Raw genomic sequence first — 23,134 nt, 5'->3', positions numbered from 1 at the left:
GCTGCTCGAGTGGAACCCCCCCCTCCCTGGGCTTCCTGCACAGCATGTGGGGCACCTGCCCCTTCTCAGTTAAGGGCGGACATGCACGGATGGCTCCTTTTAGCCCTTCTACCCCTTTCTGATTTCAGCCCCACTGACCACAGCCCCCATCTTAATCAGTCTTCCTGCAGGTGGTTGAGACCTGGCAACTCCCCACTGAATTTTTCACTCTGCCATTTGCAACGCTGCATGTCCTGCACTCCCACGGCTCTCTCCTGACTTTGTTTCCAGCATCTGGCTTTCCTCTAACTTCATGTTTTCACACAGGTCTCCTCCATTGCTCTCATTCCCGTCAGTCCTCTTAAGATTAGGAGCCTCATGTCTGAGAATGTTAATGTACATCTCCCAGGCATTCTGCTCTTATTCCCTTTGCTTATTTGCCTGGCTTCATTCACTGAAGCCCTCCTCATTGTTATGGCAGTAGATTCAGTATTGCTCTCTTGCCACAGAAGGGCCCCCTCACTCCCTCTTACTCCTCACTCAGTGTTGGCCATCCTTTCTAGCAACATCGATAGATTGTTACCAGTGGTTTTACCTGAGTTCACCTTAGCTGCCCTGTAACTTCTCCTTGTATCAGCGAAACCATTTAACTAAAAATTTGTTACAAAAGTTTCAGAAACATTCTAATACTATTTGCTTCCTTAATCTGTTTCTATGTGTCACTGACATACATTAAATATCTTACATCCTTACCTGTACATAAAATTGAACCAGTTTGCATCAGGGCTGTGATCTAACCTGGTTCCTGATTGTCTCTTCACTCCTCTTGCTCATTCTCTTGTAGCCTACTTGCTTAATCAGAACCAAACTGGGATTCATATAATCTTGCATTACCCAATGTCTATCTTGCCTCTCCATTCTTATTTGATCATGACCTTTGTCCCTACCACAATCCCATGCCTCTCCTCTTTTTCTCTAAATACTTCAACTGACCCACTCTAGGTCTGTGTTAACTTCCACTTCTTCTTTCTTCCTTCTTTCTCCTGCAGAAAACCCTAATTTAGCCACCATCATTCTTTGACCAACCCCCTATTGCACTGAAATCTCTAGTCTTAACAGGTACACTCTTTCCTATATGGGACAACCCACTACCATTACCCATTTTCAACATATTCTATTAAATTCCTTCACTCTCTGAACTCAAACCTGTTCTTCATTGAATTTCCATTGGTGGCTTTAGTTATTTCTAACATTGCAATCTGTTGACTGCCTCAGCAAACCAAGGCTTATTGGAAAATATGTGGTCTTCATTTGAGATACAAGGTATTTCAAATTTGTTCGTCAAAAATTCTCCTCAGCACCTATGCATTAGCATATCTCTTCTCATTTCCAATTACCTCACGGCCTTTCTGGCCACTTTCCTTTTATTTGTGTATCTTCCTCTGCTTGCCAGATCCCTTTTGCATCCTTTGAGATCCTGTTAGACTGTTAAATTCTTTCAAATTTTATTTCCCCAGCTGTTAATCCTGCACTGCCATAGAGCCCTCTATTAAAATTTAAAGAACCTATGACACAAGAGTTGTAGTGTCACAGATATACAGGCAGATCTCTCTCTCTCTCTCTCACACACACACATTTAACTCCTAGACAATCTGCTCTTGGAGACAGAAGTCATGTCTCAGTCATCTTTTTACCTAAGGATCTGACACATTAGTTTACACCCTTCTATCTGATGTCAACATGCACTGACATTTACTATGTACTTGGCTGGGAGTCGGGAGTTTAAAGTTGCAACTTTGAGCAGATGAAAGCCCCATTACTCACCTTATCATATATGGTCTTTACATTGGGGTCTGTTTTTTCCTGTCCTTCCTGTCCCCCAGATAACTTGCTTACTCCCCAATTTCTAGTATGTTTTGTACCTGACCCTAAATGCTTTTTCTTCCTCCATACTTAATAAACCCCCTCCTTCCAACGGTTCAGAAAATCTCATCTTCTTCACAAAGACTCCCCTTTCCAAAAATGTGTCCCCAATCTCCATTCTTTCTTATTCTACCAGTCATCCTCAAACATATAAGGCCTACTTGCTTCTCCATTTTAAGACACTGAATTTACCAATACTAGAACCTCATTACTGACCTGTTTACTGTAGGTTGAAAGTTGTCCTAAAGCAAATTCATTCTGGTGGCCTGTGGCCCCACTGTCAGCCCACAATCTAAAGATATAATATTGGTATTGAGACTCTTGATGTACTTAGTGTTAATTTAATGACCCATGTGCATTTTGCCTCCCCCCCTTGTTTTTTGCTTTGTCAACTCCTAAAAGTAATGGTTCTTCTGTTTTGTTCAACAGGTAGACCCTTTTGACAGGCATGGCAAAAAGCCCCCAAAGTTCTCCCCCCCCGCTGCTTTCTTTATACAGATAACAAAAAACTGTTTTGCCCATGTCATCTTTTCTGTGCTATTCTAACCCACATGGGCTAATGGTTTTTAAAGCCATTTTATGAGATCGCCTCATTGGCCAGCCTACTACCCTAGAAAGCAGAACCTGTGTATGTCCCACTTGATAACAGAACACAGCGCCACGTACAGACGGTGCTTTCTGCATTACAGACGGAGGCTCTGTGCTTGTACCGCCCCTGACACCGGCTTGCCTGCTCTTTCTCCCCCCAGTTGCAGGCACCTTTAGCTGCACCATGAAGTTTACTGTCCGGGACTGCGACCCTGACACCGGGGTTCCCGCTGAGGAGGGGTATGATGATGAGTATGTGGTGAGTCTCCCCCACACAGAGACTTACACTAACATCCTTGCACTACCAAGTGACTTCTGCCTCAGGAAACATTCTGCTAGCAACATCTGACATGAACTCATGGGGTTTTATTCTTCTCAGATCACAATGGAGGAGGAATAATCCTCCTAAGAGGAGTGTGTCATGCCCCCAGAGAACTGGGATTTACCAGTTAATGATTGATTAAAACAAAACTCACTTTTTGGTGTCTTTATAAGAGAGATAAGACATGAAACAATTACATGATTTTCACGGAGGTCAATGAGTTTTATTTGAAATATTGGGGGGTTTTTTGTTTTGTTTTTGTTTAGTAGCTTTTAGTTCGCTTATAATTGAGCCCCATCATGGACTGAAAAGCCATCACAGAATGTAGGGGAAAGTTTAAAAGGTATCAAGCAGTTAGTGAATGTGAAGTTCAGAAGGCCCTGTATGGCCTCAACTCCACGGTTAGGTGTGAGAGCATGACTACTTTGTACCCCCCAGGGTTGGAGGTGTTGATCTGAATACAGCTCTTGCCAGATGTCCTGTCTTCTTGCTTTCCTTTGCTAAGGGCCTAACTACATTGTTAGATTTATCTAGACCACAGAACTTAAACTATTTTAGTGGTAAAGTTTTTCTGAGGCTCCTGCAAAGGCTAAAACACAGAATAATAAAACCATTCTAACTAGCCCCTTTCTTTGTGGTATACTGAAGGACTTTCATTTACTGACCCCTGATCCTTACCTACCAGCTGGAAGATCTGGAAGTGACTGTGTCTGATCACATTCAGAAAGTTCTGAAGCCTAATTTTGCTGCTGCCTGGGAAGAGGTGGGAGACACCTTTGAGAAAGAGGAGACCTTTGCCCTCAGTTCTACCAAAACTCTCGAAGGTGAGAACAGTTTTGCTATTGGTGTATTGCAGGATAAAACCTAATGGGCATATTTATTATTCCAGAGTATCTCTTTTCTTTAAATATTTCATAAACCATTTTTGCTGAAAAGGCCAGGATCCTGTCTTCGTCTAGTTGAGTCAACCACGTTCTAGTCTGGTAGCCTCCCTCCACACATGACCAGGCACCCCTTCCCCTCCTCAGCACTTATTAGGACAGAGACACACCCCTAGGCAGAACTTTCCTGATACTATTGCATTTGTCTTCCCAACACAGAAGCTGTCAACAACATCATCACATTTCTGGGCATGCAGCCATGTGAGAGGTCAGACAAAGTACCTGAGAACAAGAATTCCCATTCCCTCTATCTGGCAGGTAAGAAACTTCCATCAGATTCCCCCTTTGGTTGGTTGTAAAATGGGAAGGGGTGTGCATGGGTATCTTGTGCCCTGCTGCTGTCCCCTTATCCCTTGATATGTGTTATAATTTGAAGTTCTGTCAATATGAATAATTTGTTTAGCTATGCAATTATTTGCAGGCTATCCTTAGGCTGTTCTTTTAAGGAGTAAACTTAGCCTAAAACACTTAAATCTCTCCCACAGATACCAATGCCACCATTTCCCCACCTTTGAGTACTCCAAATTAGTATTACTGAATACCTTCTATGTGCCTGGTATCATGGGAATACAAAAGATTATTTAAAATTTGTACAGAGGATTCAATTCTCACCATAAGCACTAATCTCTAGAAAAGCTAAACTAAAATAATAGAAAGGAAATGCAGGCCGTGCATGACATATTTCATTATTCAGAGCTTTTTTTGAGTTAATATAGTTTTCCTTGCTTTTTTCTCAGGTGTATACAGAGGTGGCTATGACTTATTGGTGAGGTCCAGGCTGGCCTTAGCAGATGGAGTGACCATGCAGGTGACTGTCAGAAGCAAAGAGGGAACACCTGTAGATGTTATCTTGGCTTCTGTTGGATAAATGTTTACTGGGCGAGATGAAGTTGATGCATACTTCACTGTCAGTGGGCTTTTAGGCTAGTGGCATGAATTTCCCAGAATCATACTTTAAAGATTAATGTCTTTGGAGAAGCAAATTAAATATTTGGCCCTGAGCCAGCAGATCAAGCAAGTATCTGTCCTTGTGCATGTAAATTCTTTTCTTTTTTTCTTTTTTTTATTACACTTGGTCAACTTTGGTATGATAGTACAGCTTTGGGTGATCTTGCAAATCAAATACTATCCTGTACCCCAGCTGCTTAACTTCATTATATTTTTTAATTTAATGTGTGTCTGAAAGCTCCTGACAATGTTGGAAAATATTTTATCCCAGAGGGGTGGTGGGGGAGGGGAAGCCAGAGTCCACTTTTGTCAAAATTCATTTTTATTAATAGAAAATAAACACTTATTCCAGTTTCAGTTGTTATACTTGAAGTTGCTAATAAAAAAAAGAATTTAAAATAATCACTTAATCATCCTGTTTCGACTAAGACAATGAAGCTGTGGCTTAAAAAAAATTCAGCACCATTTGCTCATATAGGTCTTTCAGAATTTGTTCTTAAAGTTTCTGGAACTTTCCTGTCTGTTAAGTACAGGAGTTACTGAGCTACATGAGGAAGTCTCTCTGAGACGACCAATGAGAAGTTAAGTTAAGCAGTTGTCATAAAAGGAATCCCTGTATGGTAACCTGGACTATACAAAGATCCCCTCCCCTCCAGCTCAGGAGGGACATGCCTCTAAGCACTGAGGTATGAAGAGTCAGACTGTTATTTGCTGTTAGAATTAGCTAATAACAGTAAATCTCTGGCACAGATGCTACTGGTCTATAGTATCCTGTGATTTTAGGAACTTCTGTAAATAGTTTCGATTTAATTCACTTTATTCAGAAATTAAACCTGTTTAATAAAGTTCACTACTCTGCCAGAGTATCTGCTGGTTTAGTATCCTTAAAAAATATATATCATACGTGTAGGTAACTCATAGTCTTAAAGTATACTTATTAGAATACTGCATTATTCAAACCAAAACCTATTTTAACAACATGTTTATAATTAAAAGCAGCCAATGAAATGAAATTCCAAGTTATGACAAGGGAGACTCACTCTCACTTGAAGCTGTGTTGCTTAGAGAACTTTAAAAAAAAAAAAAAAAGCATATGCCCTTAAAGTAATTCAAGGACAGGTCAGGAGACACCCTCTCCTCATTCTTTACTATAAGACTCCAGTTAAGGATGGGCCAGAAATGAGCCTTTCTAGATATTTCAGAAACGTCCGTAGATGGGTTATAAAGACTTTTAAGAATGTCTCTGTATCTATCTGTGAGTAGTGCTTATCAGGATTTCCTAAAAGCACAAAGGCAAGTCCATATACTCGCTCAGCTGTGAGAAGAATGGGAGGTGGACTGGGCGGACTGTTAGGACCATCCTTAGCTGGAGCTTCAGTGGGTTTTTTACTATATGCTGATCACCAATGTAAGTCTAGGCGGACTTTTGTGAGAGAATAGTGTTTGTGGCCAGGACCTCTTTTGGGCATCTCTTCCTAAGTAGAATACACAACAGATAAGGGAGTAGGGGAGGTAATACAGGGAAGCTACTCTTTCCAGCTCAGAAGGAGTTGATGAAGCCCATATATGCATTCAAGAAGCCCATGGGATCCTCTAGCTGTGGATAGTGGCTAATGTGGTCATCCAGAATCGACACTGTGGACCGCGGCAGCGTTTTCCTAGTGGAAGAGAACAGCATGTAGGTGAACTTGAGGCTGGAGGGAGGGGACGGATGCAAGCCAGTGGGCAGCCCCAGTAAAGGCCCTTGCGGACATACCACACTGGAAGGAACCAACAAAGAGCTTATTCACCTTCTACTTTGGAATTGCAGCTGAGGCCGATAAACTTGCCAATTCCATTTATGACATAAACAGACTAGTTCTTAAATGTTCATAATCCAACAGACAACAACTTGAAAATATAACACTTGGCAACACCTGCCCAAGCAGGAGGACTTCCAGCTCCTTAGAGAAGCATGAGGCATCAAACAAGTGGGACACTCAGCAACTCACTATCCAAGTAAAGATAACAGAAGACCTTCCTTAATGCTGGGAGATGAGGGGAGGGCATTTGGTTTAAGCTTAAATGTACACTATTTATTACTGGGTTGTTTTTGCTGGGCCAGGTGAAGGTATGAGACAGTCTTATGTGATATAGTCAAGATTTCATATTCCAACACCTTCTGAGTAAGTCCTAGAGAAAATAGCAACCAATGAGAAGGCACTTTCCCACAGTGTGCTCTTCTCAATCTCTCCTGTAGTCTGCTTAGCTGAGGTGGAGGAGTTAGCTTTATGATCAGCCTACAGCAAACATTTCTTAAAATAGATCTGCTTCCACTCCTTGGTTCACATGGTAGCTTTTTCTTACCTGTACACCTAGGAATATGTAGTAACCATGACAATAAAAACAGACTGTATAAATCAAGATTCCCCAATTCATCCTTTTCTAATATGTTTTTCCTGGATGAACAGCCAGTGAGGGCAGTGGCTCTCCTGCTTACCACTGTCACCATGAGGAACAAAACAAGGACCCTTTAGGGAGACTCACCTGTACAGCTCCAAAAACTCTGGATAGGGATTTACAGGATCCAGTGGCCCATAGATAAAATGAACTAGGAAAGACAAGAAGAATGAATTACTAAAGCTCTCACATCTATTCTCCTACCCCTTCAAAAAAAAAAAATGTTTTTCCAATCTTCTTGAGAAACAATTGTCATAATCACCGCATGTAAGTTTAAAGCATACAGCATGATGGTTTATGTATATTGTGAAATGATTACCACAATAGATTTAGTTCACATCCATCTCATAGAAACACAATGAAAAGAAAAAGAAATTCTGCTTATGATGAAAGTCTGGATCGATCTCTCTCTCAGCAACTACTGTTAGCTGTCATGGTCATGGTGTAGATTACATCCCTAGCACTTATTCATAAGCGCAGGGTTGTACATCTTGACTCCTTTCCTCCTTTCCCCTCCCCCCAACCTCTAGTAACCACAAATCTATTCTCTTTTCTTCTAGGTTGGTGGGGTTCTTTTAGATCCCACATATGAGATCATGCTGTATTTGTCTTTCTGTCTGACCATCTCTCAGCATAATGCCTTATAAGTCCATCCATGTTGGCACAAATCCTTGAGACTGCTTTACTATGGCCAAATAATATTCCATTGTGGGGTATGTGTGTGTATTGCAATTCTTCATCCATTTGCTGAATGATGGACACAGAGGCTATTTCCATCTTGGCTACTGTAAACAATGCTGCTATAAACAATGACGTGCAGGCATCTTTTCAAATTAGTATTTTCATTTCCTTTGGATATATTCCCAGAACTGGAGTTGCTGGATCATATGGTTGTTCTATTTCTAATTTTTTGAGAATCTTCTATACTGTTTTCCACTGTGGCTATACCCATATCCAATCTCACCACTAATGTACAAAGGTTCACTTTCCTCCACATTCACCCCAACACTTATTATCTCTTCTCTTTCTGATGATGGCCATTCTAACAGGTGTGAGGTCATATCTCATTGTGATTTTAATTTGCATTTCCCTAAGGACCAGTGATATGGAACTCTTTTCATGTACCTGTTCGCCTTTCCTAGATCTTCTTTGCAGAAACATCTATTCATGGGGGATCCCTGGGTGGCTCAGTGGTTTGGCGCCTGCCTTCGGCCCAGGGTGTAAACCTGGGGTCCCGGGATCCAGTCCCACATCGGGCTCCCTGCATGGAGCCTGCTTCTCCCTCTGCCTGTGTCTCTGCCTCTCTCTCTCTCTGTCTCTCATGAATAAATAAATAAAATCTTAGAAAGAAAGAAAGAAAAGAAAGAAAAGAAAGAAAGAAAGAAAGAAAGAAAGAAAGAAAGAAACATCTATTCGTGTCTTTTGCCCAGTTTTTAATTGGCTTCTTTCTTTGCTGAGTGTATGAATTTTTTATATATTTGGGATATTAACGGCTTATCAAATATATAGTTTGCAAATATTTTTCCCATTTATTTGTGGTGTCTTTTGCCATCCAGAGCTTTTTTAGTGTGATGTAGTCCTGCTGACATATGCTAGAAAACCTAGCTTCTTTCAGTAAGTAGGTTACAAGGAACTTCTGAGAATAAGCCTAACAAGTCCATTTGGGACAGTTCTCCTATATACAGACATTTGGTCCCTCCCCCAGAGCTCGTCTGTGCCTGAACCAAAAAGCACTAAACCTCGCTATCCATGTTCTCTTCCTATAAATCCAGCATACCGTCATTATTTAAAGGTCTCCCTCCAGTTATAACTGACCGCTGACATTTTAAATCAACCACTAATTTCTAGAGCACTACTATGTATGAGACACTGCACTGATTTTTTTTTCTTTTTAAATCTGTAAGATTGTAAGACAAATGAGCAGAAACCACCTACAGCCTCTTGATTAGTAATCTAAACCGCCTTCTGTCCCAGTCATTCAGCATGTGATGTGGCAACCACTGACACTGTGCAGCACAAAAGCCAGTCATACTCCCACTCCTGACAGCGATAGCACAACTACCTCTGCAGCAGCTTTTCACTATTTTATATACTGAACTCCACAATGCATATCACTAGTATTCCAGATTGGTGGGTAGGGCTGCCAGATTAAATAAAAGATGCCCAGTTAAATTTGAATTTCACATAAGTAATGATTTTTTTTTTAGTATAAATATGTCAAAATATTGCAAAGCACATACTTATTCTAAAAATGTAGGTTGTTTATCTGAAATTCAAATTTAGCTGGGTGTCTTGTATTTTTATTTGCTGAATCTGGCAATTATTTTAACCCTCAGTCCTATCAAGCCCTATCAAGATGTAATAAAGAAATACTCACTGGGAATAGTTACAGAAGCAAGAGCTCCCACCCAGCGTCTTCTAAACTTCTTCCTCTGGTTGATGTACTGTAAGAGACTATAGGACAGAAGTCAGCAAGGAGTAGAACAAGAAATTTTTATTGTCATAGGAATGCACAGCCATTCTAAAACGAAAGCTGCTACATTCTCATTTGGACCAAGTCATGAGCATTCTTTGTATATGACCAAGAACTCTCCATTCTCTGTCCTGTTGCTATGGAAAAGATACGACAAAGAAGGAGACTCGTACTTTGAGAGGTATAGGCTCCTTTTACAACCATGATTAGACATTTTGAGGCATTTAATACTCCCAAAAAGCCCAAAGTAGGATTTGCCAAAGTGGATGGGCCAGTTACAAACTGAATTAGCATTAGAATTTGCAGCTGTTTATCTAAATTTTGTGTGCCTCGTGGCTTATAGTCATGGCTCACTAGTCTCGATTTCCTTCTCCTTAGAAAGGACAGCACATGACTTTTTGGTTTGCCTTAGAGATCAGAACCGTCTTATGAGAAGGAACAAGCCAGAAAGGAACAGAATAAGCAATCCTTTACCTTTCCCCACTTCCCCCAAAAAAGCTTCTCTGGAAACCAAAGCAAAGTGTTATTTCTTACCTGTCGATAACTAAGTTCCCATCGTTGTTGCGAATCCCTGCCCACATGTCCCACAGCTCACTCTCAGAGGGGCGGGTGTACGGCCCAAAGACTGGGGTGAGACTGAAAGAGCCCGAGAGAGCAGGAAGATACATGTGAGAAGAATCCAGAATGTCAAATATGACTGGAACTTCACAGGTCACGCTGTCTGACCCTTAACTGATTTATGAATTCCTTCTCCTACTTCCCTGGCAAGTGGCCAACATCTTTGTTTTAAAGTATCAAACCCTAGGATTTGGCCCAGAATTTTAATGGTAACTTTTCACTACATTGTTCCCAGGCTATAGTGAAATCAATCTTTGACAATGACTTACCCTCGGGAGAATACAAAGAAGTTCATCAATCGAGTGAGGATGGGTGACAACATGCCTCCATCTTTGAGAAGCTGTAGGTAAAGAAGTAAAGATTTGAGAGGAAGAAAACCACTAAGCAGGACAAAAGTTTTATATCAGGAACTAAAAAAGGATTTCAGTCAAATGTCCTTCCACTGAAACATTTATTGGCTTTTCATTTTTTGTTTTGCCTACCCCTTCTCTTATGGAAGACAAACCTATTTGTAATTCCCCTAAAGATTACATTTCTATTGAGGCTTCTAACTGATGTACTCAACTTTAGGATATGATCTGTTCAGACATCATGCTAATGACACAAAACTCTAGATAGCTGTATTTCTGCAAATATTCGTTGATCTCTTACTCTCCGAAATGAGGCTTTACTTAGATGCTGCTTCCACTGCTTTATCAGCATAAGATGGGAAAAAAAGTGACTTTATTAATGTAAATTCCTGAAGATTTTAACTATGGCCCATCATAGCAAGTATGGTCCTTATAAAGGTCATAGCATTCTTTATGTTGGTATAAATTTTAAAAACCAAAGACTTTGTGACTGGAGGAGCCAACCTTTTGGAGAAGGAGAGGACGGTGAGTCTCAGGAAATATACCTAGAGGAGAAAGAGACCTATAGTCATTTACCAACAACTTCAGGCCAAATATAAGTCTCTTACCAGAAACTATCCTCCCTATTTACTCTTCCCTTTGGGGCCTTTACTGTCAGAAACAGGATGACAAATAAAACTTAGTTCTGTTATCTAATTACTTCTTCAGGGAATTCTGCATTTAACAGGTTAAATTCTATCCCACTGGGATTACTTTCCCCATTGTAGGAGTAGAGAAGCAAGGAAAAGATAATGTCCATGATCATCCATAATGCTGATGACTAAGCCCTGACTCTCCTTGCCCTGTCTAACCATTCCTTAGAGCATCTAGTATTGTTAATGGTCCGCACTGCAAAAGAAACCAATGATTTTTTTCAGGGACCATAGGTCCAGGAGGGCTTGGGGTGGGAAACAAGAATTTTTCCCTTTCCATTTTTCTCCAGAGTCAATGGGAGAAAGCCATGAGTATCACTGATAAAGGGACAGACTCCTATCCCAATCTGCCCTTCCAGTATTTAGGGGACATGTGTACTTTCATAGATTTATAAGCCAGGCTCCATGGCACACAAAGAAAAATGCCTCCTAAAGGTCTAATCAAAAGGTAACTAATTTCTAACTGAAACTTGGCCCTGCCATCAATGAAGAGTTTCTTCAACAAACCACAGGAGTATCAGAAGCACTTGGTGCTTCATCCCAACTGTTTGCATAACCCACTGCAGGTGCTGCAGATAGTGCTTGCTATGCGATGCATTTAGAGAAGCACATGTTACTATTAACACAGCTGTTTATTCACTGTATGTTGATATAATCTGTTTCTTTTGTGATCCTACTCATTTTCTATATTTAAAAACATTATTCTGAGAAAGGGTCAATAAATCTCATTACCACCAAAGTAGTTCATGGCACAAAAAGGTCAAGGGCCTCTGGTTTAACTGCCTCTGGCTGCAGTCTCCTCGGATCACCACTTAGATGTCAAGGTGGTATCTCCCCGTGGCCCTTTGAGGCCACAGCTCACTTTCCTCCCACCACCACGACAATTACCTCCATTTGACAGACAGAGACTCTTTATGGTAAGCCGGCCGGATCGATTCTGCTTGAACCTGGAAACAGGTGAGGGAAACACATCTAACTGAGTGCACATGCCAGGTCAACGGCTGCAGACAAATCCTGAGGGGGGAAAGGAGCTATACAAGGAATCTGGGCATGATGCACTTTCCCTGCACCTCAAACCAGGGAGACCTGAGGACAGCACAGAAGTCTATGACTTCACCAACCTGTAGAGCAGCTCCTGAGCCACGATGTCCCCATAGTCATGAGACAAAAGGTTGACCCTCCGGTTCTGGAGCCCCAGGTGTCGCAGAAGTGCTTCCACAATGCTGGCCTGCTCGAATATGGAGTAGTGGTGTGGTCTCTAGGAGGGGTGGGAGGGGCACAGAGGGTGAGGGCACAGGGTGAGGGCAGGGTGTACGGGGTGAGGGCATGGGTGCAGATCTGTCTGCTAGCCCAATCCCCTCTCCTCGCCCACCCCACCCCCTCCCCAACCCCACCTCAGCCCCACCTTAATGCTGCTTACTGGTTTGTCACTGAAGCCAAAGCCCAAGAAATCAAGGGCAATCACTCGATGAAACCTCAGGGTCAGACCTTCCCAAATCTACACGAAAAAAAGACATGATGTGGATTTTGTTTCCTCTGACCTAAGCACAGGAATTTCTTTCCCATATTGGTTTAACAGACTTCGATAAAGGGAAAATCTCACGAAACTATCACAGGCCCACAGATGATCCTCTTGGAGAACTCCAGCATTTTTAACTTGGCAATGATCCTTCCCAGATCACAAGAGTTTACTCCCGTACAGTAAACGAGGAACAGTTCTAAATCCTATTTTATTAAGCAATTCAAATACATAAGAACCTTCCAGGGCTGACAACAATATCTTTGATTTTGGATTTTTAAAGACACAGTAGGATCTAGAAATCTGAATTCATTACCTTGTACCAGTCATAGCTGGATGTTGGAAAGCCATGTAAAAGCACAACTATCTCAGGACTTCCAACCACACCCACAGAGTCTGGGAAGAAGAAAAGAAATCAGGCTGACTCCCTATAAAAATAACTTTGAAAATATTAAAATCTAAGTAATCTAGTATAAAAGATAAGAAACCCTGCTTAAATTAATGAAATAAAGAGAACATTGAAATAAAAAGAACATTCCTTTTTAAAATACAAGCTTACTGCTTTAAGTTAAAATGACATTTATTTTAATCTATATATTAAAAACTTGTAAATAGCACACTTTATATGAAAATACCAGAAGTCAACCTGCTTAATTTCACTTAGATTTTTTAAAGTATTTCCCCATTTCTTCCTCTATTCTATATTATCAATATGTAAATTGTTTTCACAATAAAAAGTAAACTTGCACAGTTACAAGTATATAATCACAACATAAACACTATAGATTCTTTGTACCTTACCATTAAGGACCTCACAAAAATTCTCTATAACATAGCAACTCTTTCTCAACCTGGGGAATACCTTACTTACTCTGTTTGTCTAGCATTTTTATTTCCCCCAGGGGAGATCCAATCCAATATCAAAAGCATAATGCTCAAAAAAAAATAAATAAATAAAAAATAAAAAAAAAAGCATAATGCTCAAACTATTAACAATTCTAACACGTATAGAAAAGGATTAGTCAATATAGACATGAACATTTTTCAGTGTAGAAACATCTTTTACATTAGCCAAATATTTAAATAGTAAAATGCCCTGCTCAAAGTATTAATTAATCTAATTAGAAGACTAAAAACATTCATACATACTGTCAGTGGCAGGAGATTTGATAAGGTTTGCAAAAATAGTTAGAAGCAATTTAAAAATATATTCTTGAGAATCCATGCAAATAAAATCATTCCATTTACAAGTAGTATGGTTTGAAAATATATGGAAAAAGTAAAAATATGCATGAAGAGTTCCCTTCAACATTGACTATTTAAAACATTAAAAAACTGGAAACTAAATGACCAATATAAAGAAAAGTATATACTTACTTAGTTGAGTATAGCAAATGAGAGGAGGTCAGGAGCAATAATGAAAAACGGTTTATGACAAACATTTTTCGTTATTGCTCTTGACCCCCGCCCAAATCTTGTTTCAGTTTCTTTGCCTGTAAAATCGGGTTTATGGCACCCGTCTCCAAGTAGTGTTGTAGAGATATTTAATCTTAAAGATAATAATGAAGGTTGAAAGCATAATTCAATGACTAGCATATGGTAATTACTTGATAAGTAGCAGTCATAATAATTATCATTAGCAAATTAATTTATACAAAAGTAAAAGGTTTAAATCACATTGTTATGCATATAACAATCTTTATAGAAAACAAAATGAAATCAGGGATGGAAGCAAACAACCAATGGTGGGTCTATCTATTGAACACTAGGGGCGCTCAAAGGAGAAAACTAGTATCTATCAATACAAATGAGGCTATGAAGAAAAATGATATACTGAAAAGCCAGTTCTACAGAAATCAGAATCTCAATTCTATCGCCCCCACCCCCCACTCCTCCCTGAAACAGTTTTTTGTGAGTTTCTCTGCTATGGAGTTACTCAGGGGAATTAACCCATTCCTTCAAGCACACTACACAGATAAAGGAATTGTTCATCCCCCTCCCCTCTGATGGGCAACAGACGACACCAAGAGACACAGAATAAGTGTCTCACTTATAATAGGTGCTATTATAAGTGCCAGGTGCTCCAACAATCCTCTTCTTACCTTGGTAGAAGATGCGCAGTCCCTTGTAGGTGAAAAATTTGCCCGATGATTTCCATGAGTGAAGAGCAGGAGAAAGCTGGGGTGGTGGGATGTGCAGATAGGCCGCCAGCAGGGGCACAGCTAACAGCCCCACCTGCACCCACCACTCCCTCATCCTGCAGGAGAATCAGAGACCTGGGGTAAGCAGCCAGATGATGCTGTATGTGCTCTTACAAGCCCCAAACTGATAAAATGGTGTGGCGAATTTCTATACCATACAGTGACTACCTTGCCCTTCATATGAACCATGGCAGGAAGTTTACCAAGAAGAATGTAAGCACACCTCTGCCTGCCATGCAATCACCATATTTGCTCACCATTCTAATTTTAAGGAAAAAAAATATATTATTTTAATGTGAAATCTTCCCCCTCTCCTTCCTACTTTAATCCCTCAGCACTCTCCCCCCGCCATTCTGCTTTTCTCAAGACCTGCTGAAGAAGTTTGTATGTAAAGTAAAAGGAAGTTAAGTATTGTGCACCTTTTCATTGGCTGTTATCAAAGCTTCCCCAGAAAAAAAAAAAAAAAATGACTTCGTTCCTATTTATTCTAAAAGCTCTACCACCCACCCACCAGCCCCCACCAGTTAAATGTTAAATATATAGATACATATATGTAGTTTTTTTACCAGTGTTTAAAAAAAGCATCACATGTCCTTAAGCAGAGAGCTATTTTTGAATTTTTAATATTTACCAATTCTCTGACCCCAGTGAAGCCCCACTTTGTACTACTCTCTGGATCTGTGCTGAGAAACTGCTCCAGGTAAACAGTCTGTGAAATTAAGAAGCTAGGTGCACTGTATATTTCACTGTAAGCAGCTTTGTCATGACCCACAATATCTAATCTCTTGAGAGGTCAGGGCAACAGATTACATTTTTGCTTTTCTTGCTGTTCTTAGCAGACTCTTGGGTGGCTCCCATCTATTTAATTTTTTAGGATTGCCACCCCTACCCTGCATACCCCTCAAAAAGGGGCAGAGCTCACACCCAACATCTGAAAATTGCTTTTTTGTCTTTAGAAGGAAAGCTCTGGTTTGCATACCCAAACTTCTCATGCCAGAGACTTCAGAAGTCCAGGTCAGTCTATTCACAATGAGGAATGCTAAACAGAAATTAGAGACATTTCCCTCTGTTTCTAGTTTATGACTGAGAATAGTCACCAGGAAAAGAATTATTAGTAGAAGTTCTCTCAAACTAACCAGAATGGAAATACCTTCTAAAATGAAAAATGAGTCGTCAAGAAAATAGAGCTATAAATGAATTAGGGAAATGAACTGTTAAAGCCCTGATAAAAATGGCTTTGTGTGTGTACACACATCCTTCCACCATTTTGCCTGTAATCTGGCCACAATCCCTAGCCATTACAAACTAATTCAGCTCACAGAATGCTTTTTTTTTTCTTCTAACTCTAAAACAAATAAGGCTGTGGTCCCAGAGTGCAAATCACCATGCGCCTTAAACTCTGAATAGCGCCTCTGCCCATTTTTCTGGCATCACTAAGGCAGTCTTTCATTTGTTTGTTTCTCCAAAGCAGCTGTCCATAAAACAGACCAAATGATCTGGTTGTATCTTTCAAGTTAATATTACAAGTGATTTCCAAAAGATGCCCCCAACCATCATCGTATCACCATTTTCACCCCACAATGGTAGCAGGCTACAGCCCAGTATGTACTTGAAAAATGAGATGACAAGAAGTATCAGGTTTGGATATCATTAGCTATCATCTGTCCCGTACTTCAGCTCAAACGTTTGCACGTTCATATTTCATCACTCTTCCCGCTCTCCCCATCCCACCACCCCCCTTCTCCCCATTTCATTCATTCAGGGGTTCCAGTGGACGGATATCTGCAATGACTCAGCAGAGAGCCAGGGAGGGGCTACTAGAGGAGCAAGCAGAAGGAGGCTCCCAGCATGGGTGGTGGTGGGGGAGTGGAAGGGGGGATTGGAGAGTGAAGGGGGGAGGAGCTGCAGGGGGGCGGGGGGGGGGCAACAACTGTGCATTTTCCATTCCTGGACATCCCCACCCTCTATATCTTCCTTCTCTTCCACTCTGAGAAAGAAAAAAGGCAATCTTTCAGGAAGCCGTTTTCTGGTTTAATTACGTTGGTAAAAATGCCCCTAACGACATTTTAGGATTTTTAGTAGGGAAGCAATCTGGCAGTCAGAAGCCAAAAGGGATTAATCATTTTTTGACCAAAATCTCCATTACTTGATAAGCCACAAATCAAGAGTATAATAAATTCAGCAAACCCCAGTAACAAACCTGGAAATGAATCAACCCTTCCGAGCCTTGATTTCTTCGTCTTGTAAAGAAGAAAAAACACATTTAATACCACCAAACCTGCCACCTTCCAGCATCGCGGGGACTGTCAACTACTTTGTAAACCAACGCAAACAATTCATGTGTAACATTATGACAGTTTGGTCACATCTGAAACATACTTACGCCTTGGTGACACGGTACTGCCAAGTCCTAGTCACACCTATGCAGTAACTCACGCCACAGCGATACCAGGGTCTTCCAATCCTAAACTGCGCCACAGCGATACCGGGGTCTCGAAATCCTAAATTGTGCTCGGACGATGCGGGGTCTAGAAATCCAGTATCACGCCAGGGGAGTGCCGGGGTCTCAAAGCCCTACATCACGCCAAGGCGTCACCGGTCTACAAATCCTAAATCGCGCCTGAGCGGTATCAAGGTCTAGAAATCCTAAATCGCGCCAGGGCGATCCCGAGGTCTAAAAATCCTAAACTGCACCGGGGCGACGCCACGGTATAGAAATCCTAAATCGCGCCACGGCAAAGCCGCGGTCTAGAAACCCGAAATCGCACCCGGGCAAAGACGACGTCTAGAAATCCTAAATCGCGCTAGGGCAACGCCGAGGTCTAAAAATCCTGTATCTCACCAGGGTGACGCCAGGGTCTAAAAATCCTAAATTGCAGCACGGCGGCGATGGGGTCTAAAAATCCTAAATCGCATCCGAGCGATACCGGGATACAGAAAACCCGAACTGGGAGGTGCCCACCCTGAGTATCCTAGTCCGTGCAGGAACGACAGCCCTCCCAGGCAGGCGGCCGGGACTCGGAGGGCAGGCAGGTGGGGTGCTGCCTCCGCTGCGGGAGTCGCCCGGCCCCGGCCCCGGCCCCGGCCCCGGCCCCGGCCCCCGCCCCGGCCCGCAGAGCCCCCCCCCCCCCCCGCGGCCAGCCCACAGCGTCCCGGGGCCGGTGTCCCGGGGCCAGCCACACCCCCTCGCGGCCGCCGCGCACCCACCTGCGGAGGCGATCTCGGCGCACCATGGCCGCGTCCTAGCCCATGCCGCCCGGCTCGCCGGCTTGCAGCACCGGGCACCGCAGCCCGCAGCGCCCGCAGCGCCCGCAGCGCCCGCAGCCCGCAGCGGGGCCGCCGGGGCCGCCGGGCACAGCCTACAGCCGCCGAAGGCGCCGGCGCGGCAAGCAGCGAGCGGCCACCCGGGCGTGCGCTGCGGCACGGCCCGAGCTGCGGCTGCCGCAGAGGAAGCGCCGGACGCGCCGGTGGCCGCGGCAGAGCCGAGCGCCCGGGCACCGACTTTTAGAGCCCACCCGCGCCCCGCCCCCGGCCCGCCCCCCGCGCCGCAGTGCCCCTCCCGCCGCGGCGGCCGCTGCAGGGACCAAGCTTCCCTCCCGCAGCAGCGCCTCTAGGGGCACCTTTAGGGTGGTCGCCGCCCCTCGCAGGCCCGCGCCCGGAGCCTCAGGTCCTGCAGCAGCAGTCCTCCTCTGGCGAGTGGGCGCCGCAGGAAATTCGACGACAGAGCCCCGCAACCACCGACCACCCCCACGGGCCCCACTCCAGGGGTGGCCGCTCGACCTCCGGCGCCGTGGGGCCCAGGACGGCCAACCGTGGCGCCTGCTCCCGGTCTGCAGCGCGCCCGAGGCGTGGGCTCCGAGCTCCCCGCTCGGCGAGCGCCCGGTCCAGAGCAGCAGCGCTCGGGCGCCCGCACCTCCCAGGTCCCTAACTGGGGAGCCAGCAAGGACACAGCCCAACGGCTAGGGCCTACTACCAGTCTCATCGGCTGATTCGAGGGCCAGCGGCTAGGACGCAAAAACGGCGACACTGGGTGCAAAGTCTGGGTTCTCCCTCTCAACCGTGGCCGTGGCCGGCGACAGGCACGTTTCCTTTGCAGCAGCACTACGTGGCCCGCATGCCAGAGCCTCGCCGCAGCCCGGCCGCACCCGCTCCCAGCAAAGGGCCCGCAGCACGCCAGAGAGAATGACCTTCACAATCAGGAGACCAAAGCTCCCCCTCTTTAAAACGTACGACTGAATCACAATGCAAGGGCCACGGCGGTACAGGCAAGAGGGAAAGAATTTTCTTCTTCATCTATAATCCGTTAAAAGGCACATACGACGCCTTTGCAAAGAAAAGTGTAGGGAATCAGCGTCTACGTTCATTTTCTGGCTATAAACTTAAACTCTGACGTACGCGCGCGCGGGATGCCAGGGAGCCAGGCAGCCCGAGCAGTGCCGGCTCCCTCCAGCCGGGGCGCTGCAGGCCTCTCCTTCCACTCATGCCCGCCAGCCCGGGCCATTCCACAGCCCCGAACGCAGCCGAACCCACCCAAGGCCACCCGGCACCTAACACAGCACTGGGAGGTAAGGGCCACCAACCAGACACGGGAGACACCACTTATCAGTCAAACGTGGGGCACATCCTAGAGTACACTTCTACTGGTGTCCGATGGACAGGGTTGTGAAATTAAGCTTGTTTTTAGCACCTACAATGAGCTAAGGGCTGGGGATGCAAAGATGAATGAGAAATGCCCCCTGTCCCTGAGCAAGATGCAGACAAGAACTGACACTGCTTAAATTTTCCCTTGAATTTCCTGGCAACATTTTGTGACAGGTTGGCCCCCTCCCCCTAACATGTAAGGCCCCTCAAAGGCCAAGCCCAAGAATTATTCACCTTTTGTATCCCCAGAGCCTGCCACAGTACCAGCCACAAAGCAGGCCCCTAATAAATACTGCATGAATAAGTACAAGAATTTGAGGGCGCACAGGGGAGGAAGTAATTAAGGAGAGGGGGGAGGGTTGTCTTGAATGATGAATAGACGTTTACTGGAGAGACAAAGAGCATTCCAACCAGAGGGGACGGCATTTGCAAAGCACCGGAGGCACAGGACTGCACAACCTTTGGGGAAAACTGCGAGTCCTTTGGGTCCTGCACCGACAGGCAAAAAATTTGGCTACAAAGAGTATTTCATCCTAAGGAGTTTGGAATTTGTCCTAAAGAAAATAAGATGCCACAAATGGATGTAAACCCTTTATGGACCTAATTGGTTACTTACCAAAATATAAATTACTCCCTTTAACAGTTGAAGATTACCTGTTTTAACTACCATCTCTTAAGGACTGAATTAATTACTTAGCAAAAATTTAAATCAGCCCTCTCAACAAAGTAAAGGTTTTTCCCATTTTAATTAGGATGACAGTGACCTTTGCATTATTTTCTTTTCGTATTTGTCGTCAATGGAACCAATGAGTTCTGCGGATTCCACACTTTCATTCTCACCACACCAGAAGCACCAGTATCCAAGACAAGGCAGTTTTGTATTTAATGGACTGAGAGCTCACAAAGAATCTTATTCTGAAAGCCACAGAACAAGTGGGCAGATAGGAGAAACTAGGGGGAAGGGGTAGGGAGGGGATCAAGGAAGCTCTTGAAGACAACAGGAATTCTAAGTCGGTGCTCAAGAGAAGCCCTCCAGGACAGAAAGGCTAGGAAAAACTTCCTTGGAGAAGATGGAATCGAGGGTTGAGGACTTCAAACCCGGAACTCGCTTAGATGAAGAAAACATTCCCATTTGGAAGACCCTCCAGTCCAGAGGCAAAGGAGTCTGAACAACGCAGAGAATACTATGAGAGGTCGGCTTGACGGACGCCGGGAATTTGCTCTCCAAAAGTTGAAGGAGAAAATGCTAGCAATAATGCCCCAGGAGCCAAAGGGTTAATGAATTTCCTAAATGTGCCTGCCTTACTTAGAAAGAAGCTTCCTCCACCGGGGAGAATCTGGCCCAAGGTATGAGACAGTCCAAGTGCCTGAGAAAACATGTAACCATACATAAATCCAAAGTCTGCCTCCGGCTCGCTCTCAGTACGATCTTTCAGTTCTTGGATACAGACACTACACTACACCGACATCCCATGCAGCGCATTGCCTCAACCAGTAGCTTATCATACACTCCTGTCACATTCCAGTTCTAAGATGGTCCCACATAATAAGACCTCGGACGTGTGCAAAAATTAGTGTCGAAAGCTCAGCATTCATTGTACAACAGCGGTATGAGATCAGCGGGGCTGGTACCACAGATTCAATAATCTTATTTTTTTTTTTAAATTTATTTATTTATGATAGTCATCACAGAGAGAGAGAGAGGCAGAGACACAGGCAGAGGGAGAAGCAGGCTCCATGCAGGGAGCCTGATGTGGGATTCGATCCCGGGTCTCCAGGATCGCGCCCTGGGCCAAAGGCAGGCGCTAAACCGCTGCGCCACCCAGGGATCCCAATAATCTTATTTTTTTAACGCCAGTCTGAGACCCATATTATGATAAGCACCAGGATATTTCTGCAGATGATGAGACAGAACTGGGGCTGCCACTTGGAAGAGCCCTCTATAATTATCGATTCAGATAAATGGAAGTTCGACATGGGAGAAATTTGGTTGAACAGCAGTGTGTGAGAGACTTGGGGCTTTAGGTGACAGTGAGTCAATGTGATATGGCTCTAAATACACCACTGTAGATTGCAGAATGTGATTAGAGAAGCCCTGGGAATAAATTAATCCTACTCTATTTTGCTAGTTAGACTTCACAGAAAGTGTTTCGTTCTGTTTTACAAAGCAATTTAAGAGACACATAAACAGGAATTTGTTCAGAGACCACCTAAAATGCATTGCAAATTGTGTCACTGAAGGTATAACTGCTCTCATATTTTAAGCATGGATCTTCACCAATTTATCCCTAATCCTCATAATAACTCAGCAAGAGGACTATTTTCATCCACATTTTGCAGAGAAAGATAGAGCAGCTCAGAGCACTGAGCGTTCGTATGTAAAAGGCTGGGAACTGAACACAGATGTGTCTGGCTCCAAAGCTGGCGTTCTTTCCACTACCCCACACTGCCTCCCTGTTTAAAATAACTGGGTATGTTTAGTTGGAAGAAAAGAAGCCTTGTGGAGTAAGTGGAAGAAGGAAATGTGTTAGCAGTCCTCAAATATTTGTGGAAGCAGCATTAGACATTTTATTCTGTATGGCTCCAATGAGTGCAAATTGTAGAGAAACAGATGTTGATTCAACATAAAGAATTTTCCAACAGTCAGGTCTGTCTAGAGAGACTGAGCGGCTCAGCCATTTTGGGACGTGACAAGTTCCCCGTCACTAGGGACTGGGTAGCCCTGTGGCAGGTATGCGAGCTCTGGAGGAGTGCACGAGTGACCTTAATGGTCTTTTCCCACCTGACGGGAGTGGATCAGAGTGATATTGGAACTTGGCCAGGGTGACCCCTCTACTGAAGGGTCAAATCCAGAACTAGGTCTTCCCTGGGGGTCTCTCAGCTCACAACTCTTTGTACAACATGATGTTTCATGCCAAGAGCAAGACAAATTGAAATCATCAAAAGAATCACATCAACCTCCCTCTTGGCCAAATTTAATCAGTATGTCCCAAAAGTGACTGGTATTTTCCTCTTCAGGCTCATTTTTGGGTAAAAGTCTTTGGCTGCAGAAAGTTTCAAAAGATGTGCAGCAGAGAAGCAAAAAGTGAATAATCCATTAACCAGATAAAATGAACCTAAGTGACAACTGTTTCCATAGATTACAATATCACTGGGCCCCCTAAAATATCTTGACACACCCTCTGCATTACTGGGCATATCTCCATAATCCCGCACCTGGTCCCATCACTCACTGGCCCATGCCTACAGTGCATCTTACACAGTCACGCAGATAAGATAATAGGTTGAAGGATCTGAAACAAAATTGTCTCTTGCATTTTTATAGCTCTTTGCCTTTCACATATATTATCTCATCTGCTGCTCACCACAGTGCTCTAAGGAAAACAGCTACCTTCTTTCAGACAGACAAGCAATTTCCTAGCTGCCTGGGGAAGAGAGGACGACAGTACACAACTCACTTTTAAAAAAAAAGAAAAAAAACCTCCTTTCCACATGAGGTT

The 23,134-nt window shown here is 43.7% G+C and overlaps 2 protein-coding genes across 10 annotated transcripts in view; one reads left to right on the top strand and one right to left on the bottom strand.

Moving 5' to 3' along the window:
• COPG2 (COPI coat complex subunit gamma 2) overlaps positions 1-5,106 on the top strand; it is a 115,161-nt gene extending 110,055 nt beyond the window's left edge. For all 4 annotated transcript variants that reach the window (XM_041727482.1, XM_041727481.1, XM_041727483.1 and 1 more), the window contains 4 exons: positions 2,652-2,749; positions 3,498-3,636; positions 3,913-4,011; positions 4,491-5,106. In XM_041727482.1, the coding sequence (XP_041583416.1) occupies positions 2,652-2,749; positions 3,498-3,636; positions 3,913-4,011; positions 4,491-4,621 (467 nt within the window). In that variant the 3' untranslated portion in view covers positions 4,622-5,106. The remainder of the gene's footprint in view (positions 1-2,651; positions 2,750-3,497; positions 3,637-3,912; positions 4,012-4,490) is intronic.
• Positions 5,107-5,493: 387 nt separating this feature from the next.
• Positions 5,494-18,528, bottom strand: MEST. 6 transcript variants are annotated; one of them, XM_041727490.1, is made up of 13 exons: positions 18,201-18,528; positions 17,377-17,521; positions 14,895-15,049; positions 13,109-13,188; positions 12,679-12,771; positions 12,395-12,531; positions 12,162-12,220; positions 11,086-11,126; positions 10,501-10,571; positions 10,148-10,249; positions 9,518-9,594; positions 7,228-7,291; positions 5,494-6,359 (listed from the first exon to the last, which is right to left on the bottom strand). In XM_041727490.1, exons 3-13 carry the CDS (start codon positions 15,046-15,048, stop codon positions 6,242-6,244), a joined length of 996 nt encoding a protein of 331 aa, XP_041583424.1. In that variant the 5' UTR covers position 15,049; positions 17,377-17,521; positions 18,201-18,528; the 3' UTR covers positions 5,494-6,241. The 6 variants fall into 6 exon arrangements, with proteins under 6 accessions (XP_041583424.1, XP_041583422.1, XP_041583421.1 ...); XM_041727488.1 differs by lacking the exon at positions 17,377-17,521 and adding an exon at positions 17,194-17,233 and having other exon boundaries at positions 18,201-18,330; XM_041727487.1 differs by lacking the exon at positions 18,201-18,528 and adding an exon at positions 17,194-17,233 and having other exon boundaries at positions 17,377-18,122.
• Positions 18,529-23,134: the final 4,606 nt, after the last annotated feature.

This window comes from Vulpes lagopus, chromosome 13 (assembly GCF_018345385.1).
Source record: "Vulpes lagopus strain Blue_001 chromosome 13, ASM1834538v1, whole genome shotgun sequence".
Lineage (NCBI taxonomy): Eukaryota > Metazoa > Chordata > Mammalia > Carnivora > Canidae > Vulpes > Vulpes lagopus.
The sequence above is the reverse complement of the archived record's forward strand: the minus strand, read 5'-3'. Positions and strand labels throughout refer to the sequence as shown.

Excerpts from the sequence above, each read along its gene's own strand:
- MEST (XM_041727485.1), bottom strand. The coding sequence starts at position 18,226 with ATGGTGCGCCGAGATCGCCTCCGCAG. Across the intron at positions 9,595-10,147 it reads GGGAACTTAGTTATCGACAG|TCTCTTACAGTACATCAACC; the intron begins GTAAGAAATAAC and ends TCTGTCCTATAG. Across the intron at positions 7,292-9,517 it reads TGCTTCTGTAACTATTCCCA|TTCATTTTATCTATGGGCCA; the intron begins GTGAGTATTTCT and ends TGTCTTTCCTAG.